Source organism: Halictus rubicundus, chromosome 6 (genome assembly GCF_050948215.1).
Source record: "Halictus rubicundus isolate RS-2024b chromosome 6, iyHalRubi1_principal, whole genome shotgun sequence".
NCBI classification, from domain to species: domain Eukaryota; kingdom Metazoa; phylum Arthropoda; class Insecta; order Hymenoptera; family Halictidae; genus Halictus; species Halictus rubicundus.
Genome location: NC_135154.1, coordinates 19,916,312 through 19,939,434, shown reverse-complemented (window position 1 = coordinate 19,939,434; position 23,123 = coordinate 19,916,312). Strand labels below are relative to the sequence as shown.

General features: G+C 36.2%; 8 protein-coding genes across 11 annotated transcripts in view; 4 read left to right on the top strand and 4 right to left on the bottom strand.

The window, feature by feature from the left end:
- The first annotated feature begins 165 nt into the window (after positions 1-165).
- On the top strand, positions 166-5,243 carry Leurs (Leucyl-tRNA synthetase). Its single transcript, XM_076789194.1, has 13 exons — positions 166-290; positions 539-751; positions 843-1,055; positions 1,121-1,282; positions 1,373-2,516; positions 2,616-2,754; positions 2,830-3,103; positions 3,220-3,467; positions 3,540-3,774; positions 3,909-4,166; positions 4,267-4,482; positions 4,597-4,822; positions 4,910-5,243. Exons 1-13 carry the CDS (start codon positions 288-290, stop codon positions 5,125-5,127), a joined length of 3,549 nt encoding a protein of 1,182 aa, XP_076645309.1. The 5' UTR covers positions 166-287; the 3' UTR covers positions 5,128-5,243.
- A 165-nt stretch (positions 5,244-5,408) lies between these two features.
- LOC143354845 (betaine-homocysteine S-methyltransferase) lies at positions 5,409-6,421 on the bottom strand. The gene has a single exon (XM_076789219.1). It carries the CDS (start codon positions 6,417-6,419, stop codon positions 5,454-5,456), a length of 966 nt encoding a protein of 321 aa, XP_076645334.1. The 5' UTR covers positions 6,420-6,421; the 3' UTR covers positions 5,409-5,453.
- Positions 6,324-9,361, bottom strand: LOC143354839 (betaine-homocysteine S-methyltransferase). 3 transcript variants are annotated; one of them, XM_076789206.1, is made up of 2 exons: positions 9,172-9,361; positions 6,324-8,143 (listed from the first exon to the last, which is right to left on the bottom strand). In XM_076789206.1, exons 1-2 carry the CDS (start codon positions 9,359-9,361, stop codon positions 7,152-7,154), a joined length of 1,182 nt encoding a protein of 393 aa, XP_076645321.1. In that variant the 3' UTR covers positions 6,324-7,151. The 3 variants fall into 3 exon arrangements, with proteins under 3 accessions (XP_076645321.1, XP_076645324.1, XP_076645322.1); XM_076789209.1 differs by lacking the exon at positions 9,172-9,361 and adding an exon at positions 8,371-8,614; XM_076789207.1 differs by lacking the exon at positions 9,172-9,361 and adding an exon at positions 8,526-8,581.
- Mrpl13 (mitochondrial ribosomal protein L13) lies at positions 9,299-10,267 on the top strand. The gene is made up of 4 exons (XM_076789228.1): positions 9,299-9,460; positions 9,568-9,691; positions 9,795-9,949; positions 10,028-10,267. Exons 1-4 carry the CDS (start codon positions 9,437-9,439, stop codon positions 10,259-10,261), a joined length of 537 nt encoding a protein of 178 aa, XP_076645343.1. The 5' UTR covers positions 9,299-9,436; the 3' UTR covers positions 10,262-10,267.
- A 9-nt stretch (positions 10,268-10,276) lies between these two features.
- The window catches only part of Mrpl52 (mitochondrial ribosomal protein L52), a 53,010-nt gene continuing 40,163 nt past the window's right edge, over positions 10,277-23,123 (bottom strand). The window contains exons 2-5 of the mRNA XM_076789229.1: positions 11,028-11,135; positions 10,850-10,919; positions 10,645-10,777; positions 10,277-10,566 (exon numbers count right to left, since the gene is read on the bottom strand). Of these exons, the coding sequence (XP_076645344.1) occupies positions 10,423-10,566; positions 10,645-10,777; positions 10,850-10,919; positions 11,028-11,085 (405 nt within the window). The 5' untranslated portion in view covers positions 11,086-11,135 and the 3' untranslated portion in view covers positions 10,277-10,422. The remainder of the gene's footprint in view (positions 10,567-10,644; positions 10,778-10,849; positions 10,920-11,027; positions 11,136-23,123) is intronic.
- Positions 11,135-14,784, top strand: LOC143354841 (uncharacterized). Of its 2 annotated transcripts, none has more exons than XM_076789213.1 (3): positions 11,135-12,041; positions 12,160-12,387; positions 13,163-14,784. In XM_076789213.1, exons 2-3 carry the CDS (start codon positions 12,160-12,162, stop codon positions 14,072-14,074), a joined length of 1,140 nt encoding a protein of 379 aa, XP_076645328.1. In that variant the 5' UTR covers positions 11,135-12,041; the 3' UTR covers positions 14,075-14,784. The 2 variants fall into 2 exon arrangements, with proteins under 2 accessions (XP_076645328.1, XP_076645329.1); XM_076789214.1 differs by having other exon boundaries at positions 11,489-12,041; positions 12,160-12,381.
- On the bottom strand, positions 14,429-17,574 carry LOC143354844 (8-oxo-dGDP phosphatase NUDT18). Its single transcript, XM_076789218.1, has 4 exons — positions 17,256-17,574; positions 16,491-17,019; positions 15,664-15,769; positions 14,429-15,592 (listed from the first exon to the last, which is right to left on the bottom strand). Exons 1-4 carry the CDS (start codon positions 17,359-17,361, stop codon positions 15,353-15,355), a joined length of 981 nt encoding a protein of 326 aa, XP_076645333.1. The 5' UTR covers positions 17,362-17,574; the 3' UTR covers positions 14,429-15,352.
- Positions 17,965-22,798, top strand: LOC143354829 (uncharacterized). Its single transcript, XM_076789191.1, has 5 exons — positions 17,965-18,473; positions 19,794-19,871; positions 19,951-20,023; positions 20,306-20,546; positions 20,638-22,798. The coding sequence occupies exons 1-5, from the start codon at positions 18,177-18,179 to the stop codon at positions 21,080-21,082; spliced, it is 1,134 nt and encodes a 377-aa protein (XP_076645306.1). The 5' UTR covers positions 17,965-18,176; the 3' UTR covers positions 21,083-22,798.

The window sequence follows — 23,123 nt, the reverse complement described above, 5'->3', positions numbered from 1 at the left end:
TCATCGAACGCTTATCTTCAATTGCATCTTGCATCAGCCCTCTATACTGCTCTATACGAACACACTGCCATCGTCATAAGCAATCATGAGTGCCATAAGTAAAGTAACTATGCTATGCGAAGAACACAGTTATATGTACATACATACATAGTTCCTTACCGTTCTTGTTAGGCACCTGACTGCGAGTTTCACGTCACGCCGTCACGTGTACAGAGTTACTAAATAAAATATATATTCGATCGTGCTTACGGTATCCGTTAATTTGTAATTTTCTTGTTGACAACAAAATGGTAATTATTCATTTGTCTTCTTTACTCGAAAGAATAACGAAATAATTCATTGTTGGTTACTTTAACAAACATTTTACCCGTATCGAGTGAATTAGCGTAACTAACCTTCATACCGGCGAGTCTGAGAGTCGCATACGATAAAATTCAATATGTTTCAAGTGATTTGACACATTGACAATTATCAGACACAAAGAGAATGCCTTTGGAATGTTGAAAATTTATATTTTGTGTTTTTTGTTCATTAACAGACAACAGAAAGGAAAGGAACGTTTAAGGTAGAATATCTTCAGAAGATTGAACAAGATGTACAAGCCAAGTGGGAGGCAGAAAAGGTATATGAACAAGATGCGCCCTTGGAAGCCAGAAAATCTCCGGACGAAAAGTTCCTTGCAACTTTTCCTTTTCCTTATATGAATGGGAGACTTCATCTTGGCCATATATTTTCATTGTCAAAATGTGAAGTGAGTATGCAATGAAAATACTTAAACAACTTTACGATCTGTTTGCATCAGATTAGATGATTTTAATGTGCGTACATGTTTTTCTATCTAGTTTGCTGCACGGTATAATCGGCTCTTGGGAAAGAAAGTACTTTTTCCATTTGGATTTCATTGCACCGGTATGCCCATCAAAGCTTGCGCGGATAAATTAAAGAGGGAAATGGAGCTGTACGGATATCCACCAAAATTTCCTAAAGAGGAAACTGTGATAGAGCAACACGTCGTAGACGACGTAGTAATAAAGGATAAGAGTAAGGGAACAAAGGTAATGCGAGAATATAGTGTTGCGTACGGAATGTTTGATATTTAGAAATTCATGAATAATTTCAGAGTAAAGCAGTTGCGAAAACAGCTAGCGCCAAGTACCAATGGCAAATCATGCAAACGCTCGGTTTAGAAGACAAAGACATAAAGAATTTTGCTGATTCTGCTTATTGGTTAGACTATTTCCCACCTCTTGCTGTGCAAGATTTAAAGTCTATCGGATTACACGTAACTCGATCGAGAAAATCTCTTCTGTTTTCTAAGATACTTTTCAAATACGGTCAGCCAAAAAATGAACGATATAACTATTTCTTTCAGGTGGATTGGCGTAGAACATTTATCACGACAGATGCAAATCCGTTTTTCGATTCATTTGTTCGCTGGCAATTTCAACATTTGAAGGCCAGAAATAAGATAAAGTTTGGTAAAAGATACACAATCTACTCGCCAAAGGATGGTCAGCCTTGTATGGATCACGACCGATCGTCGGGAGAGGGAGTAGGGCCTCAAGAATACACGCTGATTAAAATGAAACTGAGAGAACCTTACCCGATAAATCTAAGGAGTCTTTCCGGGAAGTCGGTCTACTTGGTAGCTGCAACTCTGAGACCGGAAACAATGTATGGTCAAACAAATTGCTGGATTCATCCGGATATAACGTATATTGCTTACTCCCTGTCGAACGGAGATGTCTATGTATCCACCGAGAGAGCAGCAAGAAACATGGCCTACCAAAATTTTTTCAAACAAGAGGGAAAGATATCTGTTGAACTGAAACTTTCCGGGAATGATATATTGGCATTAGCTGTAGAAGCACCTCTTACAACCCACAAAGTCATTTATACTTTACCAATGTTGACTATAAGGGATGACAAAGGGACCGGGGTTGTTACTTCGGTGCCCAGCGATTCTCCCGATGATTACGCGGCTTTGGTAGATCTGAAGAAGAAGGAAGCTTTTAGAAAAAAGTATGGTATAGCCGATGAAATGGTGCTGCCTTATGACCCTGTACCTGTCATCGAGGTACCAGAATTTGGTAACTTAACCGCGGTTACCTTGTACGACAGACTGAAAATTCAGTCTCAAAATGACAAAACGAAATTGTTGGAAGCAAAAGAGATGGCGTATCTTAAAGGCTTCTACGACGGGGTTCTACTAGTTGGTAAATACAAGGGAAGCAAGGTCCAGGATGCGAAAAAACAAATACAAAAGGATCTAATAAACGAAGGGAAAGCAGTTATATATTACGAGCCGGAGAAAACGGTTACATCTCGATCGAACGACGAGTGCGTGGTAGCTTTGTGTGATCAATGGTATCTGGATTATGGTGAGACAAGTTGGAAGGACGAAGCTATGGAAGCTTTAAGAAATCTTAATACTTTCCACGACGAAGTCAGAAAGAATTTTATGGCCTGTCTCGACTGGCTGCACGAGTACGCGTGTTCGAGGACTTATGGACTCGGTGATTTTCTTTTGTAGCAATTGCAGAGAAAGATATAAATAATAGAATCCAAAGTATTCTGTCGAAAAGAAATCGATTTTTAATAATCGTAAATTGCAGGTACGAAATTGCCATGGGACGAAAGCTGGTTGATCGAATCCCTTTCGGATTCGACGATTTACATGGCTTACTACACTGTTGCACATGTATTGCAAGGAGGAACGTTCAAAGGCGACAAAGCGAATATATATAACATCGAGTAAAGTTTAAACACAAACATTTATGCGTTCGTGCGACCGTGTACTAAACTTTGGTAACCGATACTTCTACCTAGGGCTAAGGACATGACGCCGGAAGTGTGGGACTACATCTTCTTCAAAGATGCTAAGCTACCATCGACAACAAGCATAAAGAAACAGGCATTGGAGCATATGCGACGTGAATTCCAATACTGGTATCCGGTAGACTTAAGAGTTTCTGGGAAAGATTTAATCCAAAACCATCTGACCTTTTTTATTTACAATCACACTGCAATATGGCCTAAACAGCCAGAATTATGGCCAAAAGGAATACGAGCGAACGGACACATTCTATTAAACTCGTCCAAGGTACGTACGTACGTACGTACAGTCGTTTATAATCACGCGATATGTATGTAGATATATACCGTTACCTGCACAATGTACTCGCAGTAAGATATAGGTACTCGTAATTATCTTGTTAGATGTCAAAGTCGGAAGGCAATTTCCTAACGCTCGTCGAAGCGATAGAAAAGTTTTCGGCCGACGGTACACGGCTTTGTTTAGCCGATTCTGGCGATTCCGTGGAAGACGCCAACTTTGTGGAAAGCATGGCAGACGCTGGAATTCTTCGACTATACAATTTCATTGAATGGGTAAAAGAAGTGTTGGCCTCTAAAAGTACTTTTAGACAAGGGAAACCACATACGTTCAACGACAAAGTCTTTGATAGGTATTCCAATTTATTGAAATATTTCAATGGCTCCGTCTATAAAATAAGTAACTAAATTTGTAATTCGACCAGCGAGATCAATCTAAAGATACGCGAAACTGGAGATAATTATTCGAAAATGTACTACAAAGAAGCATTGAAAACAGGCTTTTTCGAATTGCAAGCAGCAAGGGACAAGTACTTGCAATTGACCACGCTGGACAATGCAAATTGGACATTGATTATGAGACTTATCAAGATTCAAATTATCCTTTTGTCTCCTATTTGTCCGCATGTATCGGAATATGTGTGGAAACTAATTGGTAATGTGAGTATTCGATGAGTGTGTAATATATATATATATATATACGTAGAATCAATATAACATGCATACACTTCTTTGCCATACCAAAATAATTGCAATAATTACAATGATACGAAACTTTTGAACACTTCTCACAGGAAGATAGCATATTGAATGCTAAATGGCCCCTGGTAGAGGAAATTGATGAAATTCTTATAAAATCATCCCAGTATTTAATGGATGCCGCTCACTCGTTCAGAATCCTCTTAAAGGGTTATATGACACCGAAAAAAGGATCGAAAGGAAAAGAGGAAGCAAGCGTTGTAGAAAAACCTACGGAAGGTACAATTTGGGTAGCAAAAACCTATCCTGCTTGGCAAAGTGCTGTTTTAACCACAATGAAAAACTTGCATCTTGTAAGTAGCTATTAGGACAAATTGACTTACGTATTCTGTTTGAATACACAAGTCGATTGAAAAAGAAAAAAGAAAAAAAAAACGTTGAATCATCTTACAGGCTAATGGCAATAAACTGCCAGAAAATAAAATTATTGCGACTGAGTTGGGAAAGCTGCACGATCTGAAGAAATATATGAAACGAGTGATGCCGTTTGTACAATTTATGAGAGGGAAAATGGAGCTGATTGGATTGAACGCGCTTAATTTAACTTTAGATTTCGATGAATTCAATGTTCTGCAAGACAATAAGAAATATCTTGAAAATACTTTGGGCGTAAGCATATATGTTGTCTACTATGTGTATATAGAAATTCAGTATATGTCAGTTGCGTTTCACATATGCGATTAATTCGGCCCTTTACTTCTAATTTGAATGATTTCAATGTAGTTGGAAAATATCGCGATAAAGTATACCGATGAAGCTCCGGAGAAAACGAGAGAAGAATGCTGTCCAGGCTCGCCGTACATAAGCTTTTCGAATTCTGGTGTTTCGGTGTGTGTTGTTAATCCACAGAAATTCAATGGTTTATTTAGGATGAATATAAAGATCATGAATAAAGACAATGGTACGAATGTCATCTCGCGAATAACGAAGCAAAGCAAACTTATAAAGAGTATGTATTGTTTAGTGCGCATACATGTGCGCATCTGTGTAATTGACCATAGTCCATCATGATTAACCGACATGATTTTTGTTACAGACCCGTTGTCCGTTTCTCTATACCGATACAGCGATCCTTGTTTAGGACCTAGAGCCAAACCAATCGCTGACGATGTATTGAAAGGTAAAATTGAAATTCCCCGAAACTCTGTATTCAATGTAGATATAGAAAACAAAACCATACAACTTAACGTTGAAGGAAATGTACATGACATCGGTAATGAGTTAGTGTACATAGTTCGGTCGGAGGACAGTTAAAATATAAGTCAGAGTTAACTAATACTGCTTGGTACGAAAGTTATCTTCTTAAACGTAAATATTTAAATATAACATTTTTTTTACTGATCAAAGAAAGAAATAAATCGATCTAACGTAACTTATCTTCGATTCTTTGTGCTTCGATTGAAACCAAGTTTATTTTTTCTATATATATTTAAAACAGTGTTACATAGAAATGCAAATAATATATCTTGATAATGGATTCTCTTTTTTTTTGTTTGTGTGAGCGTGTGCGCGTGCGCGTGCGTGTGCGTGTGTATTAAAACTGTGTACGCATGTTAGACGACAAATCCAAACTTTGTTTTTCAGTTGTTCTGCCAGGCTTTCACCGCGGCCCGTACTTGTTTTATATCTTCGGCATTTGTCCTACAACATCCACCTACATATTTCACACCCAAATTCAACCATTCGTGTACAAATTGATGTAAAGTGTATCCCCCTTGCTTTTTTATCCATCCGGATTCCACCGTATATTTATCACCGCTGTTAGGATATACTACGAGAGGCATGAATTCTTCTTTACGTTGATTTCCGTTGATTGCTTTCAACAAAGGTGTCACACTTTGCGGTGCGATGCAGTTCACGCCAATTGCCAAAATCTGTCCAGGCGAAGCTTTTTTATAACATCCGGTGACAACATCGTGGAAACTAGATCCGTCGGCTATGCTCTGTCCATCGTCGCGACAAGAAAAGGACAACCATGCTTTGGTGTTCGGATATTCTTTTAGGAGAGTAACCAGAGCATCCGCTTCTCGTTTACAAGGTATTGTTTCTATTGCCAGTATGTCGATGCCACTGGCAATCAATTTATCGATACGAGGCCTGTGCCAGTCCATAAGAATCTTCTCGGACACGGACGAACAGTATTTACCAGTATACTCGGAGGCATCGTGCAAGCAGGCGCCATACGGTCCAATAGATCCGGCAATCACTGGATTCTCGTTTGTAACATTTTCTTCGCCTCTTGTTTCCAGCTTGTACAAGTTGACAGCTTCTCTCGCGTAATCGACAGCTTTGCAAAATAAGTTGAGGCTCTCCTCCTCCGTTAGACCTATATATTTAGAAAAACCGTCGATGGATGCTTGGTAAGTATTCGTAAGAATGATCTCGGCACCAGCTTTCAAAAAGTCCAAATGTGTAGAAATAATGGCATTTGGATTTGTTACGAGAAATCCTGCTGTCCACAGAGGATCGCCGTCTATTATGTCACCAACGTGAGTCGCTAACTGTGTAGAAAAACCACCGTCCAACACTTTTATCGTCGTTGACATGATAATCTTCTTTGAAATTATTCGACCTTTATGTGGTATAATTTGAATAGAAATGGTTGAACCGCGACAAATCAACTTTTGCAGATGCACATGCACGCGTTGATTGCTTAAACGCTTCTGAAAATCTGAGGCAATACTTTCTTCGAGTGGCTGCAGGGTAATGCTGTCAATCCAAAGTCCACGAAGAATTTCAGATAAGTATTATATTGACCAAGGCCTCAAAAAAGAGAGAAAAACACAAGTTTCAAGATTATGCTTTTCTTTTTATACCTATGTCGGGAATGTCGGGTGGATCTCGTATATCAACGACGCACTCCTTTCACATTCTTTTACACGTCCCTTTCGTATGTTATAATTAATTTCGTTTCTATCTAGAACACCGATACACGCGTATGTATTGCACTATTTTCAAACGCCTCGAATAGTATCTATCTCCGATCCGATAACTACAGTAAATATTTATTTTTGAATATCCGTTAGCTGATATGTTTCGGTATGCTGTTTTTTAACTTGATTGATATATACGCGTATGTGCATCGCTTTTTTATCGCATCCTATATAAATATATATACTACTCAACCATTGTTTATTGTCCCAGAATAATGAATTGATTACATTAAATTATAATTATTCGACAAATACAAAACAAGTCCAGTTGATCCAATAAGTCCACTTATTTATATATTATAAATTGCGCGTAAACGGTTGAGTTTCCGAGGAAAATCCGTGAAATTATTTCGATGTATTTTTCTTCTTGAAACTGTTTACTTCTTTCCTGATAGTCTTTATATTTTCCGTATACATTCTGCAACAGCCTCCAATATATCGTACACCTATTTCCAACCATTCCGGAATAAAACTTTCTACGGAAGTACAGCGTTCGTTCAGCATCCATCCCTCGGCTGGAGAATATATCTCGCCGCTATTGGGGTATGCTATTAGCGGGATAAACTCGTTTTCTTCGTTTCTGTTAATGTCTTTCAATAAGGCAGTTACATCTGTTGGAGCAAGACAATTGACGCCAATGGCGATTACCTGCCCTGGTAGAGCCATTTTATAACAGCGTGTAGCTACTTCTTTAAAGTCGCTTCCATCCACTATACTTCGACTGTTTCTTTCGCAAGAAAATGAAAGCCATGCTTTGATATTCGGATATTCTTTTAAAAGTTCTACCAATGCTTCTGCTTCCTGATAACAAGGTATAGTTTCTAATGCTAACAAGTCGATGCCAGCATCTATTAAAACATCGATACGTGACTTGTGCCATTGTTTCATAGTTTGGCACGATGTGGTTTTACCGTAGGCTCCATTGTATTCAGAACCATCGTGTAAACTGGCACCGTAAGGTCCGCAAGAGCCAGCAATTTGTGGATTTTTATTTTCAGTTTCTTTCTTTCCTGACGTTTCTTCAATGTAATCGTCGACTGCTCTTCTGGCAAGATTAACAGCTTCGCGCAATAAGTTTTTACTTTCTTCTTTGGTTATAGATAAATGTTTCATTAAACCAGGAATCGAGGCTTGATACGTATTGGTTTCTATGATATCCGCTCCTGCTCTTAGAAAATCTAAATGCGTTGCATAAACTGCATCAGGATTTGTTGCTAAAAAACGTGCTGTCCATAAGGGATCACCGTCAATTTTTGTACCGACATGAGTAGATAATTGTGCGCCAAATCCGCCATCCAAAATCTTAACATCCATCTTCCTCGCTATATTTTTAGGTACTAGAACGAAAAGGTAAGTATACTTACATGATAATACATAAATTATCCTTCTTCGCCTTCTTTATTAGACACGTTCAAGAATCAAATTATATATACGTATGTAAATAATATAACACAGATGACTACAGATATATAAATCCAAAATGACTTAAAAGTTGCAGCGTACAAATTTTTCCTTACAATAATTGCGTATCTCCTATCAAAGACATGTAATTTATTGCGATAACCTTTTATGTTTGTGGTAGACGCAGACTCGAACGTTTATATAATAATTCTCTACGAAAATTATTAAAGAAATATCGCAATTTGCCGACATATTATTAATACATCTTATCGATATTAAAATACAACTAATTATTTTAATACGATAATGTATACGTACGAAACATAAATTACTATTGAATATCAAATTCGTATATGTGTACATATACATATACCTAACCTGCATACTTACACGTATGCATACATACATGTATATGCATATATATACGTACATAACGTGTAAGTCGATGAATTGATTGACTTTTAGAAACTTTTCAAAGTTCGAAATTCATGCATAATTTTATAAATGCTTTACAAAAATTATACAAGCAATTGACACTTTTAAATAAATAAATAAATATATATGTATATATGTATAGTTAGCCAAGTGCCGTTTCAAGCAAATTTAGTGGAATGTGTGCTCCATACATTGCGAGCAAAAGGCTTATGCATTTGGTACCAAACCCTGCTTGAAGCAGAATTTGGTCCCCATTTGGTGTGATTTGGTCACCAAAATTTGTCGGGAAATTCCTAGTCAAATGCGGAAACAGATGGATTGCAAACTGAATGCAAAGTCTCCAACTAAATTGAGCTAAATTTCCATGTGATATTGGGGGCAAACCTTGGCTTCGATCAGCCTTCGTTATAGAGGGCAGGTCCGTCGCACTAAGAACGGACGTAACCTTGTTCTAATAGTAAATATCGGGAAAAATTATAATTATTAATTATGACCATTTCATTAAATATTTTCAAAAATTATCTCTTACCTATTAAACTCTGAAACATGGAAACCATCAATTTCCCCTGACATAGCGTGTTGAAATAAAATATTTTCAATAAAATAACGCAACCACGTTCAGAGGTATGGAACATCTTCAGTATTGCCAATTTAAAGAGTAACGTGGGTTGTTGTTGTTGTAAACTTTTATATACAACTTCAGAACTTAACCTGATCATCAGAATGGCCAATGCAATTTAAATATTTACATTGATATATCTATTGTAATTGTTAATTGTTTAATATACTTCGTTATGTCTCTACTTCGTAAAGGCCAGGTTAGAGTCTTTGAACTATTATTTATTGTATATTATTATTCATGTTATTGGATATTTTACGTAAACCGACTAAGCTCAACTAATGTTATTGAAAATTTAAATTTTAGCAATGGGGTACTTTTACGCGCATTTGGCACATGTACGATGCAGCTTGGCAAGATCCATTTCAAAGCGCCAATCTAATTGTAAAGTATCTCAAAGGGCTGTACAAACCTATATATCATCCTATGAGTGAGTATTGTTACCTACATTACAACTTAAATTTAATGATACTTCTTTTAAAAATATAAATCGATGTCTAGTATTACACTGTTATTTATACATTTTTATATAGATAACTGTGGTGACCATGTAATAGTAATCAACAGTAAACAGATTGCTCTGCGCGGAGATGAATGGCAGAAGCGTGTATACTTTCACCATACAGGATACCATGGAGGTGCAACCTGGACACTTGCATGGGAATTGCATACCAAAGATCCAACAATGGTAATTAACAATTCAATTCTTCTATACATCGATTAATATATTTAAGACAAAGTAATAATGTTCTTCTTCGATCTATAGATCATAAAGAAAGCAGTTTACAGTGCCATGAAGGGAAATCTACAAAGAAGACACATTATGCAAAAGTTACATATTTTCCCAGATTCGAATGTACCTGAAGACATGCTGGAAAATGTCAGCAATCAAATCGAACAACTGAGACCTGTTCCAGTAAGATTGGACCATATACCACCAGAACAGATAGAAAATTTCCCAAGACTCATAAAATTTCCAATGGACTATCAGCTTAAATAAAAAAATAAGTGTACATAGGTTAAACATCTTTTTATTCAATGCTGTTGCGTTTGTATATTCCAGCAACAAATGAACTGACATAGAAATATATATTATAAACTATCATTATGTAGCAAATTTATTTACTTATATATGTATATATACAATTGGACATAGATATATTAATTGTCTGTTATTAACAACTGCCCTTTTGGTTTTAACTTGTTAGCCAGTATCTGCCGTTTCTGTTCTTCCTTCTCCTGTAACAATTTTGCATGTTTCGCAACTGCATAATCAATTTCAGCAACACACTTTTCAACCCTTTTCTGTAAATATAATATTTTGATCATGTTGCTGGTATCCTTGATTCAAACATAAAATTTAATTGAAATGTATGTATGTACCATGTATTCTTGATGTTTCCTTATGCGCTTCAATTGATTGGCTCCATAAGGAGTAGGTCTATTGTCTTTGTAAGAAAAATCTGGCAGAGTAATCAGAGGACCACAGACGTTTGGATTTTCGGGTAAACCTTTCCTGCAATTAGTATTATAATCAGCTTTTTAGTTATAACCAAAATTTGGTTAATGATTTTATAGAATCGCGTACTTCTTCCTCCAGTCCTGATGCAAACATTTTGCCGAAGATGTGTGAAAATCATTAAGAATGCACGCCAAATCTGTAAAATCGAGAAATGTAACTATTTGAAAAATAAATGGGTTATAACTATATTAATAAAACGTTGATCGGAAAATGATGCTTGTACAAGAAAAATTTATTTACTGACTTGTATTGTTGTATTGACCAATGCGCAACAATGCCATCATTTTCGTTATTGTTGTCATTTTATTTACAACTAATGGTTCGGATAACCAAAATCTTCATTTACAACATCGAATCCAATCGAATCATAGAATAGATCACCAAAACAATAGTTATCTACATACGTATCTATCTACTAAAGAAGCATCAGCCGCCTTCTGGTTTCTGATTGGCAAAGATTGCAACCAATAGGAAAGGCTGAAAGCTTTGACAAAAAATATAAAAAATCTGATGACAAGAACAAATGAAATGATTGTTTAATGTGTGACAGAATGGCTGATTGTTATGCAAATCACTGAAATCCGAAGTGTATATATCGGTCTAAAGAAAATTAATATCTTTTGTTGCACTCTACATATACACATATATGTATTGACACGTGTCCGACTAACAATATTTTCGTGAAGTATTCTATGTATGTACATATGTACTTCGATCTCGTAGCACAATTTTTATAATAAATTATAATGCATTGAGATTGAAATAATCAAATTTTTTAAATTATAAATTTTCTATTGAAGATACAGAGCAAAACTTCCATGATTTTTATTTTTGTCCAATAATTTATTGAATCCATTTGTCTGGGAACGTAATTTTATGAATTAATTCCGATGTTTTATAAAATTCTTTCGCAAGTTTCTGTTTGTACTTAAATATGTTATTATATTAAAACTTCGGAACATAAATAAACTATCTTTATAGATGGCATTGTTGGCATATTCTGTATGCCAACAGAGACTTGATGGTCTGATATTTACAATCAAAGCAACCCCTTATTATCTAATGACTGATGTATTAAACAATAATATATTTAAGAGATGTTTGTAAATAATCATTCGTGTAAATATGCACATAATGAACAGCCACAGTGAAGTAATAGTGTGCGATTTATGTTGTTTCTCTTAAAAATTGATTGAATTCGAAAGAATTACAAATAATAGCAGACCTATTGGTACTTTCAAAGTATCCAAATAAAAATGTAGGTACACTTTTACAAACTTCGAACGAGTTTCTCGTAATTTTGCTTCTATAAATTAATTAATTACAATTTATTTGTACAACATATAATTCTATAAAATAACTTTGTATATTTCTAGATGTTCAATCCTGTACAAATAAAACACGAATGTATAAGCATAGAAGATGTCAATATTAATGAGAGAATTAATGCATCATTGGATAACTCCTCTTATCCACTGTTCAATGGTGCTAGCGTTGAATACAAATACAATCAATTACCACAATTTTGGAGTCATGCACAGCTGTCCAACGAGATACAACCGAAGGCTGAGATCCATGGTCAACAAAGTTTATTTCAGGTGGAAGTGGGTATTATAATTTCTTATTATCAAAAAATACTGATTATTAAAACTATGACTTTTACTATTGTTTGGATGTACAAATCTCCAAACTAGAATACTCGGATATCCATTGAAGTGTGATCCAAATATCTAAATATACCTTGATATTTAAATATTCAATTTATCCAAATGCATCCCAGTGTTTGAATGCTAGTTCAATTTAAATCCAAATACTCTGCTCTTTCTATTCAGATATCCAAGTACTCAAATTATGACCTAGAAAACTGAGTATCCGAACTTGTGTTTCCTTTTGTTCATTATTTAAATACAAAATACAGAAGTCAATTTTAGGAATGAATTAGGATTGAGGAATTCAGAAAGTAATATATTTGTGAATCTTTCAGTTAAAAAGCAGAAAATACCTTCTCTGCACTTGCTAAAGATTTTAGAGTAAAATATATTTATATTTACTCGGATGCTCGAGTGTTTGTATTCGTAACGATTAGACTGCAGATTTTACGCATTTATTATAAAAATGCGCAGATGCAATTTGAAACGGTAAAAGAGTTAAAAGAACTTAAGAATGCCCATGTGTTATTTTCATCATCTTGTTGAAATTATTAAGGGAAAAATGGTAATTTCCTACAATTAATATAAACAAGTTTTACCTTGCAGAAAGATCCGCAGTCTAATAATAATATTCGGGTAGCAACAGCTCTAGCTGAAAGCTTGCTCACATAATTCATGAACTTCCATACTAATTAAAACGTTTACTAATTATAACGTGTAAACGTTTCAGGAAAACGATCCTACAGGATACATGAAAGATTACACACAGAACGGTATGATATTCCAAACTACTCACGAAGACAATACGAATCCGAATGAAACGAGTCAACGGTATCACGTAAACGCTACTCGAAAACCCGAACAATCAGCAATTCCCCATGAAACGGCGAAGCTGGTAAATCAAATAATAACCGATTCAGAACCGATGTCTTCGATTAAATCGAACCGTCCCGGAAGACCGCCGAAAACGTCGTCCGAGTTGAACATAGGGAAGAAATTTAAATGCCAGTGCGAGATATGTTTCAAAGAATTCGGGCACAAAAGCAACTTGTTCATACACATGAGGACTCACAACGGAGAACGACCGTACAAATGCAGTCAATGCGAGAAGTGTTTTACTCACAGCGGAAACTTAGCGATTCATATGAGAACGCATTCCGGTGAACGACCGTACGGTTGCCAAATATGTGGGAAAATGTTTAGTCACAGTGGGAATTTGTCGACGCATTTAAGGACTCATTCGGGAGTCAAGCCGTACAAATGTAGTATATGTAGTAAAGAGTTCAGGCACAGTGGAAACTTGTCCATACACGAGAGGATACATTCCGGGATTAAACCGTTTCAATGTAAAGTTTGCGGAAAGGATTTTTATCACAGTGGAAATTTAACGACTCACATGAAGAAACATACCATAGGTATTAACGCTAGTGTTAATCAGTGCGAGACTAACGAAGATCCGGGATTGCCTGTTGCAGTAAACTTCAGCGATACCGCATCTTTGAACACGTTTGCGAATAATCCACCATTGAATTCGTCTAACGATAGAAAAGTGATAACTAACGCAAGCAACGTTGTTCCTATAAAACACGAAAGTAATGACGACGGATTAACGAACGGTGTTGAATTATTAACATCAACTTAAGCGTGTATTTAATACACGGAATGAATGAACGATTAAGTTGTGAGAACGGCTACAAATGTATAAACGTATATTTTTGGAATTATGTATAATTTCATTCACCGATACCGATATGTAAAATACAGTAGATGTGCAATTTCAAATAACATGTCGAACAATGATGAATTTATTATTACACCACGAGACTATACAGCTAAATACCGAACATGGTTTTCTATTCGATTCTATTTTATTAATTTGCTGAAATGTTTAGCTATAATTTTTAATTTTATTATGAATTATTTATTAGTAAATAATTGCGTATCTAAACAATCGAATATACATATATATTTTAAATAAATTTTTATATGTCAGCGATTCGTTAACATATTTATTCTACCATAAAATACATAACAATTTTTTCATATGCATCAAGTTACAAATAATATTTCTTGTTCTAATTGCACTTTTTTGTTTTCGAATAGAGACATTTTGATTATTTTGTATGTTATTTTAATAATGTACATATATCGATGATGCAACATAAATATATATATATTGTAATGTATTTGTGTTATGAATTATTCGTGTATATGTGTATATAAATACTTGTGCTCAATGAAGTTCAAGGTACATTGCATGTACTTGTTTTATATATTATCTATTTGGAATGTAAATAATAACAATAATCTCTGTTTATATTTCATTATGTATAAAAATAAATTTCTATTCGACACGTGGTGTAATTCGTCGAACTTTGCTAAAAACAGTTTCTGAAAGTTTTATGCTCCACGAGAAACCACTATAATGTAACTTTTACGAACGAAGCAGAAATATAGAAATTTTTGGTAACAACTCGAAGTTCTTGCAGCTTCTTCGCTAATATAAAAATCTATATAAACGGCTCGAATTAATATTAATTTGCTTATATTATATACTTCCGATCACTATATGCGATATATACTCACGTTTGTTATAAAAATCATTGGTATAGACTAGGATAAACGTAAATTGATGATTATAAATATCTTGTTTGCTCAGTTAGTCATTGTTAAATGCTGTTACTAGTTAATACATTAATTGCTTTAAGGTATAATCGTAATTTCACAGAATTTAACTATCAATCGCTCTCACAATTCGATTTTAAAAGGCAGTCTAAATATATCGTGTTTAAACTTATGGTTTGTTAATCGTGTTAAAGATCGGTCAATTTTATATGTAAAAGCCACAAGTTAGTACCGAGTACCTTACTTACAAAATCTCAAAATTGTGCGATGTATAATTAAATATACATACGCTAATTTATCGTATAACATTTAAAGGCACGGTCTTGTTTCGTGGCAAACGATGAGATATGTTTGTAGCTAGATTTTCAGGCAATTCGTGCCAAATATACTTTCCCATGGTAGGTATATCCTCCACGGGCAGTTTGAACGATACCAGTAATGTTAAACAAAGTCCATCTCCTTCTTGCTCTCCGCTAAATTCTACAGTCAATACACCGTGTGGCCTGTGCTGTGCAACTCCACTGCCAAACAGTTCCTGCAACAATTATTTTTATGAAATCTTTATCCTATTTCTATTCACGTAGTTTAATTTTATTAGCAACTTACCTCCATAAAACTGTGCAAAGTTGAGAGAAGACTGCAATTTGGATTAATCTCACAAATTGGCAAATAAGCCTGTACCGCGTTCGATGTAAGAACGTGTAATTTGTTCCTGTTGATAAAGTATACCTTTAGATTTGCGATGTATAAAGTAACATTATTATGGCAAATGGTCGAATGTTATAGTACTTGTTATCGAGAAATTCGTTAAAAAATTTAGTGACTTTGGAATCCATTAGAGATAGAAATTTTAAAGAAGATGTTATTCAATATGTTATTTAAAGTTACATTTAAATATTAACTATATGAGACAATGGAGTTAAAGAATAAATAAATCAGAAAAGATTTAGAATGGTTAGTATCAGAAAATGAAATTATTGTTAGAACTGTATATGTACAAGTGCATGTGCGTGTACGTGTACCTAGTATACTCCAATTTAAGCCTTCATCCACAATCATAGTCATAGTCAGATTGTTGTTGTTCTGTTATGAAAGCTACCACCACAGTGACCTTATACTGAAAGCGCAAATACTAAAGAGATGTCAAGCATAGGCAATAATATGTACAGGATGAACAAAATAATTTAAATATTGCCCTTATCATTAAAAGTAAAAAAAGTGTTAAAGAAAAACACTATTTTCAAGACCAGTCCAAAGACCTTCGTCTAGAGAAAATTGATCATAATATTTGCCCAAATGATGTACTTCTTTAACATATTTTCTTACATTCAAAAACAGTCGATATTCACCCTGTCTATACAAAAATAAATATGAAAAATAATCATAATATAAATTCTCAGAGAAACAGAGTTTCTATTGTACATGCAACTTACGTTGCTCTCTTCTTTGAAGTGATTACAAGTCTCAACAATAATTTGTTCAACGATTTGTTGGCTGGAATTAAACTCGGGTAATGCAAAGTATCTTTGTTCGTGATATAAGATTTAGCTTTTTCTATCAGAGGAATAATATCATTCGCTCTGAGAGTCAGATCATTGATATTCTGAATCCAGCTGGCTTGCAACGATTCCTCATTCGCTTCCTCTAAGGTTTTTAGTTTGCCACCAGTTATTTTGCCAGTGAAAACGAATCGGAACCATGAGCCGCTCGCACACTCTATTAGTATCAGCGTCTCTGGTGCCAAGTCTAAACCTGTTTCTTCCAGAACTTCCCTCTTGACGGCATCCACTAAATTCTCGTTGGGTTGGACTCGACCAGCTGGTAAATACCACTTTTTTAAGCAACTGGGTTTTGCTTCCTGCATCATTAACACATCCCCATGTTCGTTTATAACAACAGCGGCAACAATATATGCCACAGTTTTCTGACAAATCGGGACGTAATTATTGCACGTTCTCGTTTCTGAAACATGCACCGCTTTCTCAGAAACTAAAATACGCTATAAAGATATATTTATACACCGTAAATTCGTGAATAATACGACATAATTTACAAGTTATTGCGTAACATATTTACAACGTTTGTTAACAAAGATTAAACTGTCGTTATATCGAAGCTTTCGGATTCGTGAAATGTGACTGTAACAAACTATATCTTAAAGCGATCAGCCTCAAAATTCATGTAAAACATATTTTTACCTAATGCATCGGTTTGTGCGGCATGGCTAGCTTCGTGCGTGTCATCAATCTCTAAGGAATTCCCGGATAATAATAGTTCGATTTGTTTTTCAATGGTCAGAGACATGTTGTTCGGGAACGTAATACCACTTTGAATTTTTGTGTGAAAAAGATCTCGAGATTGTCTATTAAATATAACGGATCATTCCTACTGTCTTAACGACAGACAAGGTTATAAACAAAGTGAAAGTGTCAATGATCAGACATAATTTAATTAGACGTCTGCATCCGGGTGGAATTGTATCTATGCCATTTTTATGCAGTACCACCACTCGCATTTCTGCGGGAAACAAATTCCCTAGACGAATTCCGCGATGTGTAGGATTACGGTCTAGTGAATAATAACTGGACTGCGGCCTACAACCGCCGGGAAACCAGAAACGTGTTTTGGGTGGAAAATCACCGCTGCGCGTATACGTACAGAAACTTTATTTCACGTGTCATTAGAACAAGGGCTGATGACAGGAGTGTTTGTTTTCGCGGCAAAATCCGCCGCGACTCTTCGGACACGCAGAGTCTAGAGAGGCGACTCACTCTTGCCGCTCGCACGCGGCTAGTGCCGGCGACGCTGGCGCCACGGCAAACTACGGAAACGCATGTAGCCCCTACATATCATCTAGAAATTATTGTGTCGCATGGTAAAAAAGAGCGACATTTATCGGAGAATTCGGACTAGTACAGACTAGTACGAAGAAACGTTCACAGAAGGCTGCTTGTCAGTGGTTGTGTTGCTGATGTTTTGCGCAGAGGATTGAAAGATTGCAGACTGTCTTATTCAGACTGGATCCACTTATAGCAACCGCAGCTCGCAATAGTGGCCCGTGTCAGATTGAAGTGGTGTAATACACTTTCGAAAACGTAGCCGAACGTTTTCATTGAAAAATGACATCGATGGACTCCGGGGTAGACATGGGTAACGATTCGAACGACAGTTTCATCACGCAGCAGGAATTCAGCACCGCGGGAATGGCGACGACGACAACAACAACAATAACAACAACACTGACGGCAGCGTTGAATTGCGAGAACGGCACGAACACATTTTTGGTTCATACGAAGCCTCTCAGTTTACAATCGCCGATCTCGTCTGTGCCAGCGATTCAAAAAGATACGGACACTGGCAGCAGTGAGATTTTGATGCCGATTAGCAGTGTGTCGCCGAGTATACTCAACCCGAGTGTGCGTATTTTCTTCCTTTAATATATGTATATTTTCCTGAAACATATAAATATTTTTACGAAAAATCCGAATCGTCGGAATGATGCAACAACGCTCTTTTACCTGTTCGTTAAGGTACGTGTCCGTTCGAGAGGTTGTCTTGAGAGTAATCTCACATTTTCTGTCCACCGAGCAAATTCGAGAATCTTTACTCTCCGATAGTTGAACTCTGTTGAACAGTTGAACGACACTCTCGGACAGTCGAATTGCAAGAAATCTTTTAGGGAGCAACGCGCAATAGTTTTACAGCGAATTCCCGCTATATGTCAGTCGTGCGGTTCTGGCGAGAGACATTTAGACTAAATCTGTTGTTCTCGCCAAACGTTGCATTTGAAATACACAGTGTACGCTGGAAACACAAATGTCACTATCCGTCTCTATGTCATAAACCTATGACATACTTACGGATAGTGACAAGAAGGTTGAGAAAATGTGTTTCTCTGATACATAGAATGTTGCAGGTAGAAACGGACAGCGAAGCTCGAGAACCGTCACCGCCGAGGAGTGTAACATAACATGGTCGGATATATACGTAGGTGTGAGACCAGAAGACCACTACTAATCCAATTACAAACCTTCTTTAATTTTTACTACTTCTTTTATGAGATTTTCGCCAACATATACGTGGCATTTTTCTGATGAAAATAAAACCAAATATGATATCGTTCTGATGATATTCACTTGTGTAATGAACGATGAAGGTTACTTTCCATTATAATTATATTAACAAAATTAGTGTAAACATTTTCCGAATTATATCGCGTTTGGTGTCATTTTAATCAGAAAAATGCAACAAATATGTTGGCGAAAGTCCCACAAAAAAAAAATGAAAAATAAAGAAGTTCAGTTATCGGATTAGTCGTGGTCTTCTGGTCTCACACCGATATACCTGCCAGTGTTATGTTGGACCTGTTAGGTTCAGACTCAACAGAAACCGCGCTTTTTCCATACGTGTCTGAACTAGGCCTTACACTCCTCGACGGTGGCGCGGCGGCTCTCGAGCTTCGGCCCCTCACGGGGCAAAAACTCCGCGATGGTGTGGGTAGTTCCAATGACTTTTAAATGCGAGGCCTGCGCTGACTTATAACGGGAATTCACTGTACTCTCACAAGGACCCGTACTTACCTTTACGTTTCTTTGGGTATATCGAATGTTTTCATTGTAGTTTCATTCTATGTTTACATTGTAGTTGTATCTAAATCTTATATTTGGCTCCGTAAGTTTGTGTGAGGCTCGTAAGTACATACTCATCAAATTGTATCGTGTGTGTATCGAATACAGGAATATAGAAGATACACATCGAGCAGAAACAGCACTCGCAACTTTCGTCTGGAGGATAATTTTAGACTTTATCAACGGGTAACATCAATTTTCGCTGCGTATCGAATGATTTCCGAGACATTTTCTTTAAAACATTATTCAACAGAAATTGTTACAGGGTTTGGAGGAGCTGAGGCTTCCATGCACGCACTCTGTGGATCGATTGAGGTGTACAGATGTAGTAAAATACAGTATGTATTTTTTGCAAGTTAACGATTGTCTCATTCAGAGATTCGAGGCTTTCACAGGCTGGTATCATACAGTTTTCACTGCTAAGGCTTTCAGGTGTAATCCGTGTCCTGGAGGTATTATTTTCTGCGTCTTCGACCCGCCGTTGAAGCTAGCTGCAATGCTGAAAATAATTCCTTCGGCTACAGGATACAGCTACATCCAAAAGCCTTAACAGTGAGACTGTTAATCCATTAATCTTTGTAACAGCTAATTCATACATGTACTCTGTTTCTCTTCTGAAGAACCTAATTGTTACGGAAAGATGAAGTCGTTTCGTTCATCCCGAAATCGACGAATCGATGTTGCTTGGTCGTATGCATTCAATAGAGATCCAGCTATACACAAAAAAATCTTGCTCACGAAAATGCGATTCGCGACGGCTACAAACAACACGGAGTTGATGAAAAGACTGTTGACCAATGGAATGTCCCCTGATTTTCACGATGAAAAAGGACAGACTGCTTTGCACATTGCTTCTAGTCAGTGAGTCGAATATTTTAACTATCGTCTGTTTATTCGTTCGTAAGTAAAGCGTCGATAGAACGCACATAATAATGTTTCGTTGATTTAACAGGGGTTACACGGACATGGTGCAGCTGTTACTGCTACACGGCGCGAATCCTAATCAACGCGATTGCGTGGGCAACACTCCGTTGCACTTGGCATCCCTCTGTTGTCGTATATCTATAATAACGCTTCTCTTGAAAGCAGGAGCAGAGATCGTGTCTCGGGACAAGGATGGTTTCAATCCGTTGCAATTAGCGCAACAGCACTTGCGATTATGCCAGGAGAGGTTCAAGGGTTCCAATGTAGATGATATGCTAAAGGTTAAGCAGGAGATTCACGAAATAGTTAATTTGTTATTAACGTATCTACAAAAGCAGAAAAACTCTCAAGAAGCGGTCGAAGCATTGAGCAAGGTCTATTCGAGTTTATCGTTATCGAACACGGCCGATCAAATCCAATACGACGTAAAAGGTTTGTTGGCTAATTTGAATGGCCTTAACATTGCCAGTTAATTATCCTGGATCGTTGTATTTATCAGTTTTATCGACAAACTGAACAGAACACGGAATTGAAGAAGAGATTAACACCTTACACAGATGAAACTATCTACGTATGCAGTAACGAATCTTTCTTTTTTTAGATGTTTAATAGATTTGCGAGGAAAATTCTTGTTCAATTCGTAGTCGCATGTTGCGGAGCGTTGAGATTTTTTTTTTATTTTTGAAACGTCAGAATCACAGCCGAATTAGATCTGTGAGTTCATTTTTAATAATGTTTCCGCGAGATATGTTTTCTTTGTTCATTACCCAATTGATGAAGCAAGGATCGTTAATCGGAAATGTATACTCAACGGAGATTAGTATACCCGTTGGGTTATTAACATTCGCGAAATTTTTCGACGACTGTAAAATACATTTACGACAAGATTAGAACGTCCACCAAAAATATTGTTTCTCAATATCTTTAGTCAGCGTTTAAGATTACTTGATAAATATATTTTTCACGTTTCTTCGAAATAACTTTTACAAGAGATCTTAGTTTATCTATCTTTTAAAGTAGTATCATTGCTGCATCAGCGTATGTATCTCAGACCGTTTACAACCACGATATGCTGATACGTATAAATCAAATGAACTGTGAGCGTTACACATTTTTCTGTCTAGAGTGTCCTATCTGAGAGTGTAATATCAAAGCGATCAATGTTTAACAAATGTAACCGGACGTAACCGGAAATCTGTGGAACGATTACACTGAAATTACAGTTCTTATTTACTGTAAAAAAAGGAATGGTTGCACTGATGGTTGCACGATGGTTGGACCGATACAACTTTTCAAGTACACTCCACGAGCGAACAGACGTTAGGCATGCCGCGATACTTTTACTACACGAACACACAACATTTAATAAAGACGAATTGAATCAGCTGATCATCTCCGTTCGTGGACGGAGTCTCGTGTAAATAACTTCTGTAATTACTTTATACCTTCTGTACATAAGTAATTGTTCTATTGTTAGCGATACTCGTAGCACTTTAAACAAGGTGTCTCTCGTAGAGACATAAATATACATAATGTATGTACAAACACGTACGTATCTTCATTCTAAACTGCTAAGCAAATGTATCGAAAGGAATTATTGATTTTGTACACTGTGATATTTTACAAATGTTCTTCTTTAATTTCTTGTTACTGTGTCTTTGACATCACTGTGTACCACAGAGGACGGGTCATTGTTAAACGGTGGTTGTTCATGTATTTGTAGCACTCTTTCTTCTGAAATTCGGTGCAGCAAAGCGTTTGACGAGGTTTCAATATTTTTTGACACCTAATAGGACCCTTAACACTAGATTTACGGGACGCGTCATTTTGACGGGTTCTAAATTTTTGAATTTATACAATTAGAGATTGTAAAGCTGCATCCGTGAGGAGTTATTTAACAATTTTATTTCTTTGCGCGTATATTACAGTAAAAATTGCTGGATATCTGAGTAGATATAGTTTTGTTACGTTTATGAAGTAACGTAAAACTAAGTTACTTTTAATGCTCCGTAAACCTAGTGTTAATAATCCTCGAAAATCTATATTTGCATTACATCCGCATCAGCGATCATGATAGGATAGATATCTACTTGGGTTATCGCTCTAACTTGTGTTTGAAGTGAGGAATTACACTACTTTTCTTGTGCTGAATATTAATAATAAATAAATTATAAATTGGAACATCCAAACTACTGTGTTTTCCTTGGACTTTGAATTTACAAAACGAACAAGGACGGAGCATGGTTCATGCGGTTTAAGGGACTATAAAGGGACTATATATATATATATGGAATAATAATCTGTTTATACTATGTAATTCATTATCGTCTATAATTATTATTCTGTTCAATAATTTTTATTAAAGTCAACATTAACGGAGGAATCACTTTTAAAAACATTAACGATTATTTCCGCGAAAATGTGCGGAATAACAAAAGTACATATACATGGACTTTTCTCATATATACACTTTTCAAGGATGACAAATAAGTTTTCACTATGAGTGGCAACGTA

Coding starts and splice junctions, on each gene's coding strand:
- LOC143354839 (XM_076789206.1), bottom strand. CDS start 9,361: ATGATCAGGTTAAGTTCTGAAGTTGTATATAAAAGTTTACAACAACAA. Junction 8,144..9,171: donor CATGTTTCAGAGTTTAATAG/GTAAGAGATAAT, acceptor TTTTCGTTCTAG/TACCTAAAAATATAGCGAGG.
- LOC143354844 (XM_076789218.1), bottom strand. CDS start 17,361: ATGTCTCTGACCATTGAAAAACAAATCGAACTATTATTATCCGGGAAT. Junction 17,020..17,255: donor CGCACAAACCGATGCATTAG/GTAAAAATATGT, acceptor TGCATGTTTCAG/AAACGAGAACGTGCAATAAT. Junction 15,770..16,490: donor ACTTCAAAGAAGAGAGCAAC/GTAAGTTGCATG, acceptor CTTTATCAACAG/GAACAAATTACACGTTCTTA.
- LOC143354829 (XM_076789191.1), top strand. CDS start 18,177: ATGACATCGATGGACTCCGGGGTAGACATGGGTAACGATTCGAACGAC. Junction 18,474..19,793: donor CGAGTATACTCAACCCGAGT/GTGCGTATTTTC, acceptor TATCGAATACAG/GAATATAGAAGATACACATC. Junction 20,024..20,305: donor TACAGATGTAGTAAAATACA/GTATGTATTTTT, acceptor TCTCTTCTGAAG/AACCTAATTGTTACGGAAAG.
- LOC143354841 (XM_076789213.1), top strand. CDS start 12,160: ATGTTCAATCCTGTACAAATAAAACACGAATGTATAAGCATAGAAGAT. Junction 12,388..13,162: donor AAAGTTTATTTCAGGTGGAA/GTGGGTATTATA, acceptor TAAACGTTTCAG/GAAAACGATCCTACAGGATA.
- Mrpl13 (XM_076789228.1), top strand. CDS start 9,437: ATGTCTCTACTTCGTAAAGGCCAG. Junction 9,461..9,567: donor CTCTACTTCGTAAAGGCCAG/GTTAGAGTCTTT, acceptor TTTAAATTTTAG/CAATGGGGTACTTTTACGCG. Junction 9,950..10,027: donor ATACCAAAGATCCAACAATG/GTAATTAACAAT, acceptor TTCGATCTATAG/ATCATAAAGAAAGCAGTTTA.
- LOC143354845 (XM_076789219.1), bottom strand. CDS start 6,419: ATGTCAACGACGATAAAAGTGTTGGACGGTGGTTTTTCTACACAGTTA.
- Leurs (XM_076789194.1), top strand. Junction 4,483..4,596: donor ATCTTGAAAATACTTTGGGC/GTAAGCATATAT, acceptor ATTTCAATGTAG/TTGGAAAATATCGCGATAAA. Junction 4,823..4,909: donor GCAAAGCAAACTTATAAAGA/GTATGTATTGTT, acceptor TTTTTGTTACAG/ACCCGTTGTCCGTTTCTCTA.